General features: G+C 54.8%; 7 protein-coding genes across 7 annotated transcripts; 3 read left to right on the plus strand and 4 right to left on the minus strand.

Annotated features, from left to right (window-relative positions):
• Window positions 1-89: 89 nt before the first annotated feature.
• On the minus strand, window positions 90-2,295 carry JCM15063_002643 (uncharacterized protein; the record flags this gene model as incomplete). Its single annotated transcript, XM_076680642.1, has 12 exons — window positions 90-367; window positions 442-505; window positions 562-668; window positions 732-852; window positions 920-987; window positions 1,052-1,129; window positions 1,189-1,264; window positions 1,321-1,586; window positions 1,648-1,678; window positions 1,759-1,864; window positions 1,929-2,049; window positions 2,115-2,295. 12 exons carry the CDS (start codon window positions 2,293-2,295, stop codon window positions 90-92), a joined length of 1,497 nt encoding a protein of 498 aa, XP_076532218.1.
• A 551-nt stretch (window positions 2,296-2,846) lies between these two features.
• On the plus strand, window positions 2,847-4,466 carry JCM15063_002644 (uncharacterized protein; the record flags this gene model as incomplete). Its single annotated transcript, XM_076680643.1, has 9 exons — window positions 2,847-3,013; window positions 3,079-3,134; window positions 3,196-3,328; window positions 3,386-3,563; window positions 3,621-3,662; window positions 3,742-3,857; window positions 3,920-3,989; window positions 4,061-4,162; window positions 4,227-4,466. 9 exons carry the CDS (start codon window positions 2,847-2,849, stop codon window positions 4,464-4,466), a joined length of 1,104 nt encoding a protein of 367 aa, XP_076532219.1.
• Window positions 4,467-4,513: 47 nt separating this feature from the next.
• JCM15063_002645 (uncharacterized protein) lies at window positions 4,514-5,647 on the minus strand (the record flags this gene model as incomplete). Its single annotated transcript, XM_076680644.1, has 1 exon — window positions 4,514-5,647. One exon carries the CDS (start codon window positions 5,645-5,647, stop codon window positions 4,514-4,516), a length of 1,134 nt encoding a protein of 377 aa, XP_076532220.1.
• Window positions 5,648-6,213: 566 nt separating this feature from the next.
• On the plus strand, window positions 6,214-7,039 carry JCM15063_002646 (nuclear transport factor 2 family protein; the record flags this gene model as incomplete). Its single annotated transcript, XM_076680645.1, has 6 exons — window positions 6,214-6,304; window positions 6,365-6,439; window positions 6,532-6,638; window positions 6,710-6,814; window positions 6,895-6,903; window positions 6,980-7,039. The coding sequence occupies 6 exons, from the start codon at window positions 6,214-6,216 to the stop codon at window positions 7,037-7,039; spliced, it is 447 nt and encodes a 148-aa protein (XP_076532221.1).
• Window positions 7,040-7,326: 287 nt separating this feature from the next.
• JCM15063_002647 (uncharacterized protein) lies at window positions 7,327-9,438 on the plus strand (the record flags this gene model as incomplete). The annotated part of the gene is made up of 3 exons (XM_076680646.1): window positions 7,327-7,709; window positions 7,791-8,399; window positions 8,511-9,438. The coding sequence occupies 3 exons, from the start codon at window positions 7,327-7,329 to the stop codon at window positions 9,436-9,438; spliced, it is 1,920 nt and encodes a 639-aa protein (XP_076532222.1).
• A 227-nt stretch (window positions 9,439-9,665) lies between these two features.
• Window positions 9,666-11,879, minus strand: JCM15063_002648 (uncharacterized protein; the record flags this gene model as incomplete). The annotated part of the gene is made up of 5 exons (XM_076680647.1): window positions 9,666-9,995; window positions 10,055-11,429; window positions 11,492-11,508; window positions 11,574-11,617; window positions 11,681-11,879. 5 exons carry the CDS (start codon window positions 11,877-11,879, stop codon window positions 9,666-9,668), a joined length of 1,965 nt encoding a protein of 654 aa, XP_076532223.1.
• Window positions 11,880-12,466: 587 nt separating this feature from the next.
• On the minus strand, window positions 12,467-14,518 carry DEG1 (pseudouridine synthase DEG1; the record flags this gene model as incomplete). Its single annotated transcript, XM_076680648.1, has 3 exons — window positions 12,467-13,258; window positions 13,323-14,172; window positions 14,262-14,518. 3 exons carry the CDS (start codon window positions 14,516-14,518, stop codon window positions 12,467-12,469), a joined length of 1,899 nt encoding a protein of 632 aa, XP_076532224.1.
• Between the last annotated feature and the right edge of the window lie 395 nt (window positions 14,519-14,913).

The raw sequence follows: 14,913 nt of genomic DNA on the forward strand, positions 1-14,913 counted from the left end.
GTTTCCTATCATTCGTTCCATTATCATCTTGCGCAAATTCTCTAGGGCTAGTGACAGAAATTTACAGACATACACGTGGAACCCATCTCTCACTTGTCTAGCTTCTCCGTCGCGACAGTTTCTCCTTGTTGTGCTGCGTCGACGTCGCCTTCGATGAGCTGAGTCTGTGCGAGGACGTGTCGCTTGAGTAGCGGACTCCAGCTGAGGTCTCCTTCCATCAAGTACCAAGACACGCCAACCGTGAGGAACCCGATTGCGCAAAAGACGAGCGAAGCGATGATCGAATTGTGGTATCGCGGTGCGTAGTCCGTCCTAAACACTTGCGGACCGAGAATCCCCGAGAATTGTGAAACCGCGTTGAGCAGACCTGTCGACGTTGAAGGAAAAAAAGGGTCAGTCGGCCATCTTCACATGGTTCCAGACACGGAAGGAGCGACTTGCCGATCCCGAGCGCCGATGCTGATGCGCCCCGGAGTGACGCGACTCGGCGGGCCCAGAGACAAGCCTGTCGATAGGATTGTCAGCATGGCGATACAATAGGCAGACACGAGAAGGACGTACATAGGCCGAGGGAGCCGCGCCAACGATGACGCAAACCGCCGCAAAGCGAACACCAGCCTGAGACGCTTTGAGGAGCACGATAAAGGCGATGAAAGCTCCACCGACAACTAGCGAACACAAAGAGGTTAATGTTGTGTACATAACCGTCGAACACAAGCCAAATGACTTACGAAGCAGAGTTACTAGGAAAGCCGACACGTTCCGCTTTCGAATGAGGTAGGCAGAGATGATACAGAACGCGATACCGGTTGCCGCGGGCGGGATCTGCATGAGCTGAGTGCCAGCAGAGCTCTGCGACAGACAGACTTTGGATCAGAAAAGCAGCATGTTGAGGTGTCTGGCTTGGGCTCAAGCTGACCGTGATTCCAAGATCCAAGATTAGGAATGTCTGCATCGTTGTAACACCCCATGCCGAGACCGACCAACCTGCGATGTGAGGGGGATCGGTGAGCTCTGATGTAGAGAGACTGCGAAACAGTGAGGAACGTACACATCCAGAAAAGAGTGAACGAATAGAAAGTCGGGTCGAGAAGCATCCTCCTACATTCAGGCCAGTCGAAATTCTTGCCTGTGAATAGCCGACTAGTTTAGTGAACATTCTCGGGATGAGCACGCGAAGAAGCTTACTAGTAAGTTTTGGTGCATCACGGTGGAGATGTGCCACAATATATTCTTGTTCGAGGGGAGTGAGCCATTTGCTCGTCTGAACATCATGTGACGTTAGTCCCGGCGGAATGAGAGCGAGAGAGACGTGCTCACGGTCGGGAAGTTTGGCAGGAGGAAGAGCATTCCAATGCCCAAAACCACGGTAATCAGACCTTCCAAGATGAAGAGAATCTGCCATCCGTAAATCTTGGAGCTGTTGCCAAAGCTGACGGCATATGCAAAGATGCCCGAGAACCCTCCACTCGACGAATTGGCAACATAGAGCCACAAGATACGCGGTGCAAGTTCGGACGGGTGGTACCAGTAGCTCCAGCTGAGGATGACCGAGGTGAAGAAGCTGCCTTCGAACAAACCCAACACTGAGCAGCAAAGACATGAGTTAGTCGCGCATTCCTCACTTGTCCACAGTCGAGTACGCACAGACACGGCAGGCGATGAGACCGCCATAGTTCTGTCAGTCAAGCCGCGGTACCTGTTAGCTGGGCGCACTGGTGTACGGGGTGTAAGAAGGCAGGAGCAAGAAAGACCAACCTTGACAAGCGACATGAAGCACATGACCGCTCCCCACGAGACCATGATACGACAGAGCCAGCGTGAAGGGGTCACGGGTCGCAGCAAGAATGTACAGATAGGCTCACTGTGATGAGGGAGTGGCTCGTCAGCAGAGTGCGCAAGAAACAGTCAACGTTGACAATGCGTACGAAACCATGTAGGGGTAGTAGAAACATCCGACGACCCAGGCCCATTGTTTTGCGTCGAGGTGCAACACCTGTTTGATACTGTCACCCGTTTCTTTGTTCATGGTGCCCGCATTGTTGATGTCTGTAGGATCGCAGAAGGCGGCGGGTTAGAAGGCGGAACCCCTTCGAGCGAGAAGGCAGACTCACTGTTGAGATCAAGTCGAACTACCATGTAGCTGACGATGATGTACGGTAGTAGGTGCCAATCCACCTTGCGCAATAGCTTCTTGTGGTCGATGCCGGCGAAGCGGTCTAGCGATGTACTGCCATCCTGCGAGGCTTCGAGTACTGAAGGCGATTTGAAGCTTTCCGCTGTCGAGTCTGTCATTGTGGCGGATGATTGGACAGCAAGACCAGCAGAGAACGCGAAAGAGCAGGATAGGCGTCGCAAGACGGGCGTGCAAGCACAAAGAAGAGCAAGAGCAGGAGCGAGATCCGAAGCATGAGCAGAGTGTGCGGTCTGAGCACGCTTTCCACAGTCAGCAGCGCGTGACCGGAGTCATGTTCCGTCGAAGGGTCACTCGAGAGAGAGGAGAATAGATGAAACATGAGTGTACTGCGGCCGGCCGCGGCAAAGTCTCGCGCCTCGGCCGCACGGCGCTGATAACTACCCTCAGCCATGCCGAACTCGCTCGCCTCCCATCAACTCGCGCATCCTGCCCCGGCTGATACTGTTCCCTGAATGCTCGGCTTTGTGCTTGCTGAGCGTTTCGGCCGGGCGGTTCGAATGGCGTCAGAGCACGCCTTCCGCTTGCCCGGCACACGCGCTGCCGATCTTGCTCAGCGTTGGCGTGCTGAGGTTCAAAGATTCAAGGGCTCCACTTTGCTCAGGCTGGCTCGCACGTCCGACTTGGCTCCCGATCAGCCCGCTATCCTAGAATGCCTTCAGTCGCGGCAGCCGACGTTCCAGTCTGGCACAGGCCAGCCCCGACCCAGGAAAAGCTCGACTATGCAGACCTGGCCGTTGTCGATTTGTCGAAATGGCCCGAGAAGAAGCACGAACTCGTGCAAGATCTCCGAGTCGCCGTGTGTCAAGTCGGATTCTGGCGAGTTCTGAGTGCTCTGTGTGCTAGACAAACCGACTCTTGCTGAAGTGCGTCAAGCTGTTCAGGGTCGTCGAAAACACCGGGATCACCGACGATGAAGTCGTTCGTCAGATTTCGATCGGTTTGTTTCTTTCACGTGGCTCCGTCTCGTTCAGTCGCCAACTCTCAGGTCTGGTCGGCAGGAAACGCCTATCTTGACTTGCCCCTCGAAGAGAAACGGCCGCATGCCTGCGATTTCAAGAACGGCAACTTCTTCGGCTTCCGCGAAGGGTTCCGCTTGATGGGCGACACCACCATCAAGGACAACAGCGAGGCGTAGGCTTATCTTTACATGACGCGGTTTCTGACAGCTGACTCTGTTATCTCGTGCAGGATCTGCTTGCCAAAGATCACTTCTTGTCATGCCGATGACTTCCCACCCTCGGCGTTCCTTGAACCTTTCAAGCCCGAGATCGAAGCGTTCCAGCGAAAAGTACACCAAAGGGTGTTGATCCCACTGTTGAAGCTATTTGCGCTACTTCTGGAGCTCCCGGAAGACTATTTCTCTGCCGTGAGTTCCTAGCTTGCTTTCACCGCTTACTTGTCGACTGACACCGGTGCCAAAAAGCCACATGAATGGGACCGTCCAAGTGAAGATCACTTGAGAATCGTGCGCCTTTCTCTCTCTAGTTCCGCAATATGGCGATGATCAAAGCTAAAGCTCTGTTTTCCCTTCGTTCCGATCGCAGATGCGATACATCCCAAATCCGGCCGAGGTGGATGACCTTCTGCCCGACAAGCAGTATCTCAACGGTCACACGGATTTCGGTCTCGTCACGCTTCTGTTCGCACAAGTCGTGCAAGGGTACGATCATCCTTCTTCACCAATCGATGATCCGCAACGTGGCTCATGTCGTTACAATGTAGGTTGCAGTTGAGAACCCAAGATGGTAGCTGGAAGCATGTCCGCTACATCCCCGATACAATCGTTGTCAATGCAAGTGCCAGCTTCACAAGGTTTGATCGGTGAATCAATCAATCATCACTCACCATGTTGCCTCGGAATAGACCGCCGACATCCTCTCCTTCGCGAGTGGTGGGTACCTCAAATCGACCATTCATCGTGTGATTCGTCCCCCTGAAGACCAAGCGCACGTTCCGCGAGTGGGCGTGAGTTTCAGCTCTTCCGCATGATCAGCGAGCTCATCCTGAAAGCTACCTTGCCTCGTTACAGCTCTTCTACTTTTCACGCGCTGCATGGGACTATCCCGCAAACAAGATCGCACCTTCACCTGTGCTCGAGCGCCTCGGGATCTACAAACCGGATGTTACGTCGACAGACGATGTCATCTCTGGATTCGAGTTCACGCGGGCTCGTGTCAAGCATTCGTGGGATCGACCGAGGTACGGTGATTCAGAGTTCAGAACCGGCTTCAAGCACAAAGGGCTGCAGGTGCGCACGGATTACGAATGAAACAGGAAATCTCGGTCCGTAGGGTATCTCAGTAAATAGTATAACAGTTACAATTCGTCGCCGCTATGCTTTGCTCCCTGGGCTGCGGCTTCTTCTGCAGCTAGAATCTCCCGCTCGAGACGTTTGATCGCGACCAACCCAGTCTCTGGCTGAAAAGCCACGAGGGCGAACCTGTGAGCGCTGAGAAACCTCTCTGAACATCGCGTCAGGGTCCAATCGAGCTTCTTGACAAAGTGCGGAAAGTCCGCAGGTGATGCGAGCAGCATGGAGGGAGATATCAAAGCACGACCAGCGTCGGTCGCGCTGTCGGGAGGTGCAGGTATGCGGTACAGAATTGACAACACCCGCTGCACCAACCTCCTCGCACGAAGGTCGATTTGCACTGATCGTTGGAAAAAATTCAGGTAATCATCCGAGACAGATCTTGAAATCTTGGGCAGAATCTGAACATCGAGAGGGTCTTCAGGTGGGAGAAGGTTCGACGACGAGGATGTCGAGAGCGAGTCGATTCGGGCTCGCAACTGGTCTCGAAGCAAGTGTATCGTCATGAGGGGAATACGTCCCGGTTTGTAGTCGGGTGAAGCGAGTATGTCGTCGATGTTTTGGTCAGGCTCGAGAGACCTGCCCATGCCGAGATCGAAATTATTCAGGGCGTCAAATTCGTTCTCGAGGCCACCAAGCACTCCTTTGCTGCCATACATGTCCTCCCAGCTAGTCCGTAGCAGCTGTCTGAACGTCGGTGATCGGGGATCCGCTGGGTTCGAAGGGTTGTCGAGGGTCGCTCTCGCTTCAGGCGGCATTGCCATCTGGTCCAAGAAGGCTTCAAACTTGACATCGAGCTTCGCTTCTTGTTCCATCTTGGCTTCGACATCGAGACGTTCGATCTCTTGAGCTTTTTCGGACAAGTCGAGGTCGTCTGCGAGCGTGTAGAGGTAGGTTGTGGGACGACCTGCTTGGATCCTTTCGAGTTCGTCTTGCACCGCTTCGAGGTACTCCTTCGAAGGATTCTCGAGAATCTGAACCCAAAGAGACACGGTCTCGTCGATGCCTTCCTCGACATCTCGTTTCAGCCGCGTTCCAGCTTGCTCCCACTCCTGCAGATCCTTCTCCGTCAGCTGGACAGGGCTATCCGGGGTTGACTCGAGCGGTTCAAAGCTGTTGCCCCACAAGGACGAAAGCATTTGCGGATAGACGGTCGTGCTCAGGTTCGCAAGTCGCGTTTGCAGGAGCGCAGGGTTCGACGGCTTTGTGGGGGAGGATGAGGCGAACCTGTAGGTCAAGAGGAAATGAGCTCTTCGGCGTTTGACGGGAATAGAGCAGTGTAGATCGATCAGTCCTACGAGTTGAGGCTGTCGCCGACAGAGTCGAACAGGATGGATTGAAGCAAGAAGACCGCCTGGAGCACGACGCCGACATGCTTAACGGCCCAAGCGATCCACCCGAAAGGAACCACGAGGACTGTATACAGCTCGTCAGTTCTGTTCAACCGGATCAAAAGCGGAATGCGTTGACTTGCGCAGCACGAGCGGCGACACGAGCGGAACCGCTCCAGAGAGGATCAAGAGCGGAATCGACAGGACCCGTTCATGCACCGACGCGATGGTCGTCGTTCCGAGTGCGATCCAGCTGGGCATGCTTACAGTAGCGAAGGGGCAGATCCTCGCAATGTCTTGGATTGATCAGCCTGGCAATTGCACCGCTTTTCGGTTCCGGTACATCACGCTTCTCGCCCACCCTCACGTCTACCATGGCGTACGCGTTCTCGCACCCGGCCAACATCCCTCAAGACAAGCTTGGCTTCATTTCGGCATTCTATCGCGTGTCGGATTCGAGAGACGGTGACCGCTTCTCCTCGGTTCGTGTCCTCGGTCTTGACTAATCATGCTCGTGTGGTACAGTTGATGCCTATCTCGATTTCCTCTCTTCGGATGTCGATTTTGTGATGGGGATCAATGCGGTCAAGGGTGAAGCAGGTGCGTCTTTGCGGAACCCCCACATAGCCCGCAAGTCGCTCTCAGGTTGGAGCAATGCCTCTCTGACGCCGTCATGTTGAGGGCACAACCAGCCGTCAGAAAGATTCGCGAAACCATGTGGGGTGGCGTCGAGACGCGACTGCACAAACCTGAAAAGGTGTACCTTGGCGACGACGGCGAAGTCATGCTGCACGGAACCGCAAGTTGACCCCATTCGGTCCAGGCAAGAGAGGTTGAATATCGCTCATACTGCGCGGGCTTGTCAGACAGGTCTCGTACGGGCTCAAGAATGGCGACCGCGTCGAGAATGTTGGATGGGCAGCCCGCATGGTTTTCGTCCAAGGCGGAACAGAAATCAAAATGTCGAGATACCAGGTGAGCTGTCCTTGAATCCAGATCGACCCAGAGCGCACTGACACGCTCGGAGCGAATCTCGAACGGCATTGGCCCGGCAGGTTTGGCTCGTAAGCGTTGTCCCTTTTCTTCTTCACATAGGGCCAGTTGCTCATGACTTCGTGTCAACTAACGGCACATGTATAGGACGGTGCGCCGCTTGCGAATGCCCTGAGAAAGCAAAGCGAGCAGTCCGAGCAATCTTAGTAATTCCGAGCCCGGTTCTATCGTCTATAAATAAGCTGCACTGCCTTCAGAGAGACTCAGCGCAGCTCTTCCTCGGGGATACCTCGCACAAACCGCCTTCACTTGCGAGCTCCTGAATGCAAGGACCGCGAGCGTTCTGCGAGGTCTGTGCTATGGAGATCCCCGCTTTGAGCTGCTCGCTCTTCGCTCTTCTCTCTTCCTCCGTTGCGCAAGCGCGACCCCACTGCCCTCTTGATCTTTCCAAGCACAACGGTATCTCGCTCGCTCGCTCGACAGGGTTACAGATAATGGCCTCGAACCCGTCAAACAGCCTCAGCTCCCAGTTCACGGCCCTCATTTCATATCTTTTGCTGGATATCCGGATCGGACTAGACGCCCTGTCGTGTGCAAACGACCTCAAAAAGGATTCACAGGCGTCTCCAGAAGTCTACCGCATCCTGAACAAACCAGAAGCAACCTGGTACGAACTGCGCACGGCCCTCCAGGTTCGCAAAATCGTCTCGCTCGGCTACACCCCGACCATCAAAGATGCCATCGCGTGTTGCCAAGTCTTTTCAGTAGAGGGCGGTCCCGAGTGGCTTGCATACGCCTGTACTGCAGGTGGTTGGCAGATTGTCGAGATTCTTACGTATCTGGGCAGGCTCAAACTCGGGCTCACAGCCGCCGACAGGTTCTTCCAAGCCCTCCCTTCTCAATGACTTCTGGATTACTCGAGACTGACGCTCTCGTACGGCATGCACGGAATTGATAGGGCAGCCGCGAAGATGACTCCGCAGGAGTCCGGAAGGGATCAGAGGCTAAATGGAGGAGCTCAATCTCCAGCCGCACCTCGATCTCGGCACTCAGCTGTTCCGATACCTCCTAGCCTCGATTACTCTCAAAGTCGTTACAACAACAACCCTGATCGTACCGACCAAGCTGTACGGCGTACCGCTTCGCCCAAACATGCATCACGTGGGGTGCCCGCAATCGATTTTCGGTCGCCCTCGCCTCCGCAAGTCGGCATGCGCGCAACGTATCTATCGGGAATGCAACTCGAGAACGTTCGTCCGACTGCTGATTCGGCGCAACACCAGTCGCGATCGAGAGTCAGCCCAACTCTGGTTCCTCATCGCTTGCACGCGCAGGCCCCTAGTGCAATCGCTCCGGAACCGTCGCGTTCGACACTGAGCGCTACCTACGCGGAAAATACGACCTCTCAAGCGAAGGAACCTACGGCCCGGATGGAGCAGATCAAGACATACTCGAACCGGCCCGGTCACCAGCATGAGCACAGAACGCTTCCGTCCATCTCAAACCTCATCGGTGGTAGACCTCTTCGCCAGTCAGACCAATCCTCCTATGGACGGCCTCGAGCTTTGTCAGTTCCCCCGATCTCGTCCGGTAGACCCACAATGTATGATTACGAGGCGGATCTCCCTCGATATACACCGAAGCCATACTGACTCGACCTGGCTCGATTACAACACAGCCTGAAAGGCGCTTCGACGGGCCTCAAGCCGACCGGCCCCTCGATCCGACCGTTCGCTTTGCAGTCCCGCCCTTTTCAGCAAGGTCAAGCTTCAGAGACCTCGCAGAACCGCAAAGTCTTCGCTCTTCCCAAATCGGAGCCGATGAAACACTATAGTTTGTCCACGACGCGCACGGTCACACCGTGTGTTCGTCATCCGTGGCCTCTTGCGCCTTCGCCATCTCGAATCTCAGCTCCCACTCTCGCGTCAGGCTCAAAAGTGACAGCCATCAAGCCTCGCGCTTCGCCCAATGCTGAAAACAAGGAAAAGGATGTACCGACTAGCGTTTCGGCTACAGCTTTGCCCTCGAAAGCATCTGTGATCGGACCAGGATTGGCGAAGCCGAAATTCGCACTTCCAGTCCCTCTTCCCGAAACTTTCGAGTCTTCACGAGTCATGGGAGGCAAGGCAGCAAGTTTCGCTGCTCGGATGCGGATCCTTGCACAGGAGCCAAACTCAAAGGCCTCAACCGCTCCATCTTCACCAATGATGGAAAAGACGATTCCGAACCAGAAAAAGAGGATGCGGTCCTCAAACGCGGAGGATGTCAAGATGGAGAAGAGGAGAAAGGAAAACTGCCCTGCGCCGGAAGCCAGCCACGTTCAGGAGAAAGCACACATCGAGACGCTTCAAGATCTTTGGAGTCTTTCGTCGTCTCTTCTTAACGAGGAAGGGGTCAAGAGTCCCCCAAAGTCTCTTCTTCACGAGTCTACGACCGGTAACAAGCTAGGAGCGATTTCTGCAGTTGGTTTCGCACCGCCTCGACCGCCGACCGATTCATCATCGAGTCTCCCCAAGGGAATGCTGGCACTCGAGACTTCGTTCGTGGGATTTGATGCGCCGCTGCCTCTGATCAAGAACCGCAAGACCTTCCGCGACTCGTCATGATCCTGTGTTGGCGAACAAGAGGAGGGTATACAAGGTCGCAGGAAAAATTATCTCTTTGAAAGTCTTGAATATAGTAAGCGGAATGAGCTCTAAAGAAACCAGCGACGGGGCCGACAATGACCGCGCTTGACGGACTCTTGCAATGCAAAGACAGCGGCGACGATGTGTCCCGAGGAGAGAAAGATCGCATTTCTCAAAGCGAGGTCAGGGACAAGAAGTTCAGGCGACTATTGCACGAGCCGGACTTCTCCAGCTTCGTCCCATTGACCTTCCCACACTCCTGTCTGACCCTCTATCCCTTCTTGTTCGCCCTGTTGTTGCTGAAGCGCATCTTGACCGAATTTGAGCTTCTTCTTCAAGCGATCGTTGTCCTCTTCGTCCTCTTGTTCATGGTAACCGTCGGCTTCATAGTCGTAATCGTCAAACTCCTCGTCGGGAGAAGGAACGAGAGACGGGTGAAGTTCGATCCTGAGAGAGTGTTCGGCAGTTGGAGCGAGGAGTTTTCCATACTTCAAAGCCAAAGTTGGGTTGAATGTCGTCGGATCCAGTTCGAGAACCTTTGCAAGCCGACCGAGCGTCAGCTTGTCGCCCGAGCAGATCACGCCGAAAGACTGACCTTGATGGCGAGTCTCATACCCTGCCTGCTCTCTGACGATCCATGCACTGTCTTGAACGATCCCCATCTCTCCTCGACTTGCTCTGTCTCGAGCCAATCTTGCCAACCTATTTGCTCCTCTCCCTCGTTCTCCCTAGTTTCCGTTGCTGCTTCAACATTCCAGCCGATCCAATCCTTGCTTGTGCCTCTAGTCCGGTTTCCAATCCCGGGTTCCCAGCCCTTCTTTTCGACATTGACACTCGTGACGACCATCCATGGCGGCAGATCCGTGCGCTTGTTCGGATACGGGAATCTCGCCACAGCTTTCGCAGGTGCAGTCGTAATCTCCGTCCTGTTGGATGGTTCGGGACGAGTCGAGCTCGAATCATGGCTAGTCATCGCGACGAGAGGTGAAAATTTGGGGGATGCAGGTTCGTAAGACGGACTCGCTCGAGTGGCCGATGGTCTCGATTTCTTCTGTTTCTTCTTCTTTGTCGAAATTGCCTCGAGTCGTGGAGTGTCGGGCTCGGGTCGTAACGGAGCACGCCCAGGGATGGAGCTTTGTGGTTGAGTATAGAAGATTCCATCTATCGGATCCGCGGCTCGAGCGGAAGGTTTTTGAGGGTTCCCACGACCAGGACCGACCTGTGAAACGCCTGGTTCAGATCCATTCTTGAGCGTCGTTCTTTGGCTCGGTTGCTTGTAATCGCCGTATGGATCCCGCGTCCCGTTGGGCTTGGTCGACAGCTCAAGGTTCTGTCGAGTAGCCGAGGGCCCCTCTGAATCGACCTGCATTTGCTCTCCTTCCGTTTCAACGGTTGGCTCCTTCGGAACATCAGCGGTTCCTGCAATTTCTTTCTTCTCTTGAGCCCGGGCGCGCTTCAAGATCTTTTTCCGCAGGTTGCGCTTGTGTGTACTCTTCTTGCCTGATCCCGGCGGTACCAATGCCTTCGGCTGTGGATTTTCGGGACCAGATTCGGACGTCGCGGTAGCGGGCACCGACTGCGGTTGAGGAGCCGACGGTTCGGAAGAGGATGCAGAAGAGGAAGACGACGATGAAGAAGAAGAAGAGGACGACGAGGAGGAGGAAGACGCTGACGAGGAGGAAGAGGAAGTCGAAGCAGAGGACGAGGAAGACACACTAGACTGCCGCTTAAGTCGTTTCGCGGGTCTCGGTGGTTTCTGTTTCGTCGCTACTTTCGAGAGAGGTCGTTTCGATGGGAGTGTTTCCGGTCCTTCATCCTCTCGATCAGATGAAGTCGAGGAAGAAGAAGCAGTTGAGGCGGAGGAGGATGAGCTCGAAGGGGGTAGCGGTACGGCGGTAGGATGTGCTGGCGTAGGTTTGGATGCTTTGCTCGATTGCAAGACAACCTGCTCGTGGTCGACAATTTTCACGCTGCCTCAGGACAAGATCAGTTTGGGTCACTTGTCACACTGACCGTATAGAGGCAAGCTCACTCGAGAATGTCGTTCGTCTGAACCCGGCAATATGAACGCTAGTCAGCTGAAAGCGTCTATCCCGCATACGAAATCGGCTCACAGGATCAAGAATGCTCAGCGGAGACTCTGGGAACAGTCCAAAGCCTGTTGACGGACAGAGAGAATGTCAATTAGCGGAGCAAGCACGGCAAATTCGCAAACCCTCACCTTGTAACTCGATCTCGAGCGGCTGCTGCGTGTGAAGCATGACACAGAGGGTCTGTAACAGGTCCGACACGGTCGCTGGCGAGTTGAGCGCTCCTGAGCAGGTCGGCAGCGGTAGCCAAGCGCGCAGCGAGGCGAGAGGTGGATGCGACACCACCCGAATCCTCGCAGGAGGCGCAGGTGTCGTCGAATAGACTGACATGGCTGCTTCCTGTCCGGGCGGCAAGGATGAAAGAGCAGGCGAACCTTGAACCAAGTCGCAACATGAATATCGAATCAATTGTCTCTTTCAGCCTCTTCCGATGCTATGCCTGCTCGTCGAATGTGCGACTGTGCTATTTCGATGACGAACATTCGACTGAACCGTCCCGTACTCGACATTGATGCTCAGCTGCTGACCTGCATTCGCCTCGCTCATCGCTGCTCGCTGGACGCTCGGAGCCATGCGAGGCCAAACGACCGCATGGCATTGAATCTGGAAGGGGCTACATACAGCCGAGCTACTCCGGCTCTGCCTCTGCAGATACCTGCGTCTCTCTCCCAGATCAGATGCACCGCCTCGCTACCCCCAATTATCTCGATCGATTGTTGCAATGAATTTCGAACAGAACACAGCAAATGACGTCTAGGCAGAAGCGACCGAGTAGGGCTGCACGCGCTGGAATTGCCTTTCGTGTAATAGAACGGCACGTGCAGCGTAAAGACTCGACCTCCTCGTATTCGACCCATGGAAATGCTCACGCTGAACGTATCGATATGAAATGATCTATTGCCATCATGGCGCGTTGTCTATGACGCTGGAGATTCTCCTAGCGCCTCACGTTCTTTTTCCCGCTTCGTTCGGTCTGCCTCTGCGAACGCCTCGGCCCGGATCTTGAGATTGATCTCCCGCAACCGGTTCGCTTCGTCCTGGTTCTCGATCCTCCTCTGCATCCTCTGCTGCCCTCTTCCCGCCGCCCATCGCGCGTTGAGCGTTTCGGGTTTCTCGCCAAACTTGCGATTCAGGAGAGGGATGTACGTTGTCGTCTTGGCCGTCGAGCCTGCACCCAAGGGCGTGAACACCGTGCGGGACCCTGGTAAAGCTGGTCGTCGAGCACTCGAACCCTGATCCGCCGCAGCCGATTCGAGGTTCGGCGTGTTGAACGAGAGTGCAGCGAGATGGTGCTTGAGAATGACCGATTTAAGGCGGTACTGCGTGTACGTCTCGAGCATTTCCAAGTAACTCCGTCTGAACGTTTCTTCAGGATCGAGCATGCTCTTGATCCGACCATTGTGATCAATGAATTTGTCGACCGAATCGCCCGATGCAATCAGATCTCCTGGTCGAGGCGCATTGTCGGTTCTCCATGACAGTTCAGTCGAGTTGAACCCGCACTGCCACAGGATAAGCGGTAGATCGTCTGCTATCTGATAGCTCGGTTTGCGATCCATGTCGATGTAAGGCGACGGGGGCTCATTCTGCGCAATGGTCGTTTCGGTCCGGTCTGAAGTCCACAGCAGTCGATCGACGATACTCGGCGGCTCGAGTCCTGCTCCCACAAGAAACAGGATCGCAACGATGTGTCGAACTTGATTGTACAGCTATGGGTCAAGGCGCAGTCAGCCGCCGATTTCCCAAGCTGTCTTAGAATATCAGAGAGCTTACAAAGGCGCCGCCTCTCAGATTGAGCACCCACGAATCGGCATCTTCACCTTCGAGCTGATCAATGGTTGCGCTGTTGACGGTCCTGCGATGCGAAGCAAGTTGTTTCGGAGGGTCGACCTTGCAAAAGTTGCGGAAGTCGTGTTCCCCGACTAATCGTTTCACAGCGTCCCTCATCAAATCCACATCGATTTTGAGAGACCCCCAGTCTATCCGATTGACCCTCTCCTGCCATCCACGAGCGGCGTCGGGGAACCCAGCTGCGGCGTACGCGGCGCCAAAATCGAATTTCTGGGCAGTCCCCGCGAGAGGAGCTCGAGGGTCGGTCGAGAAGAAGTATTTGTAATGCCTCCAGATGCACGAGAACCGCGAGGAGAATGTCGCAGACACCGGGGACCAAGCGTGCATGCGGATCGAGGGCGGCAAGTGTCGATTGAGGATGGTGACGTAAGGGATTTCAACTTGCGAGGGCGCTTTCCGGGGGACTCGAGCTTCAGACGTTGAAGAGGAACAGGAGGAAGAGCGAGAGCGGGAAGATGAGTTGGAGGAAGTCGACGAGCGCCTCGATCGTGCTGTCCGGATCGTTTCTGAAGTCGTCTCTTTGCCTTTGTCGCCCATAGGATCTTCAAGGTCGCTCCTGACCCAAAGGTTGATTACTTGCGCCGAAGAGCTCACGCCCGCGTCGGTCCGTCCGCATCGTTCGAACCCGCAGCCGAAGCCTTCGGCCTCGACAATCGGCTCGATCAAGCGGGCCTTTTCAAGCGCACTGACAATACAGGCCTCGACTGTCGGAAGAGGAGTGTACACGCCTTTCGGCTGATACGCGAGGCCAGAGTGCGCCCATCCTTCATACCTGAGGAACGGCACGTCAGCGAAATCCTCCGGTAGCAGTCCAGAGGGAGAGTCTGGGGTATCTCGGACGTTGCAGTTCAGATAGCTTACGAGAACAAGAGGGCGATATGCCGCTTGGGAGCGTTCGCGAGTGAAGCAGGCAATGGTCCGATCTCGTCCGTCTGACCCTTCTTGCCTGCTCTACCCTTAGCCTCTGACCCAGATATAATCTTCGTAGGTTCGACTTTGGGCGGCTCGAGAATGCTTTGAGGGACGTCGGTTTGATCTAGTTTGGCAAGTTCTTTCTGGAGTTGAGCAATCTTGCACACAAGCTTGAGGCGTTCCGGGTTATGCTGAAGAGTGCTCATGTTTGGTTGAAGCAGGCGGCGGAGGTATCGCAGGACCATGCAACCGACCGCAGAGGAGTCCCGTAATGATCAAGATTTCTTGATCAACATGCTCTCCGCCCTTGTTGCAGTATATAGCGTTAATATCTGGTTCGGTTCATATGAAGCACTTGTGGTTTAGTGGTAAAATCGGGCATTGCCATTCAGTCTTGCCTGGCCCCGGGTTCAATTCCCGGCGAGTGCATTTTTGCCGTGTCCGCGGTTGCAATTTTTGCGCCGGATTTTTGCGCCGGTAGGCAGTTCTAGTAGGGCCAAAGAGAACGGCCGTTCTCTGTAGGTTTTTCTTGGAGGTAGTCTATTGCCGATTGTCTGTTCTGTGGCAACGGCGCCCGAGTCAGGGTAAAGTGCGACCACGA

This window comes from Sporobolomyces koalae (genome assembly GCF_050403365.1).
Source record: "Sporobolomyces koalae JCM15063 DNA, S_koalae_JCM15063T_v1_ctg42, whole genome shotgun sequence".
NCBI classification, from domain to species: Eukaryota; Fungi; Basidiomycota; class Microbotryomycetes; order Sporidiobolales; family Sporidiobolaceae; genus Sporobolomyces; species Sporobolomyces koalae.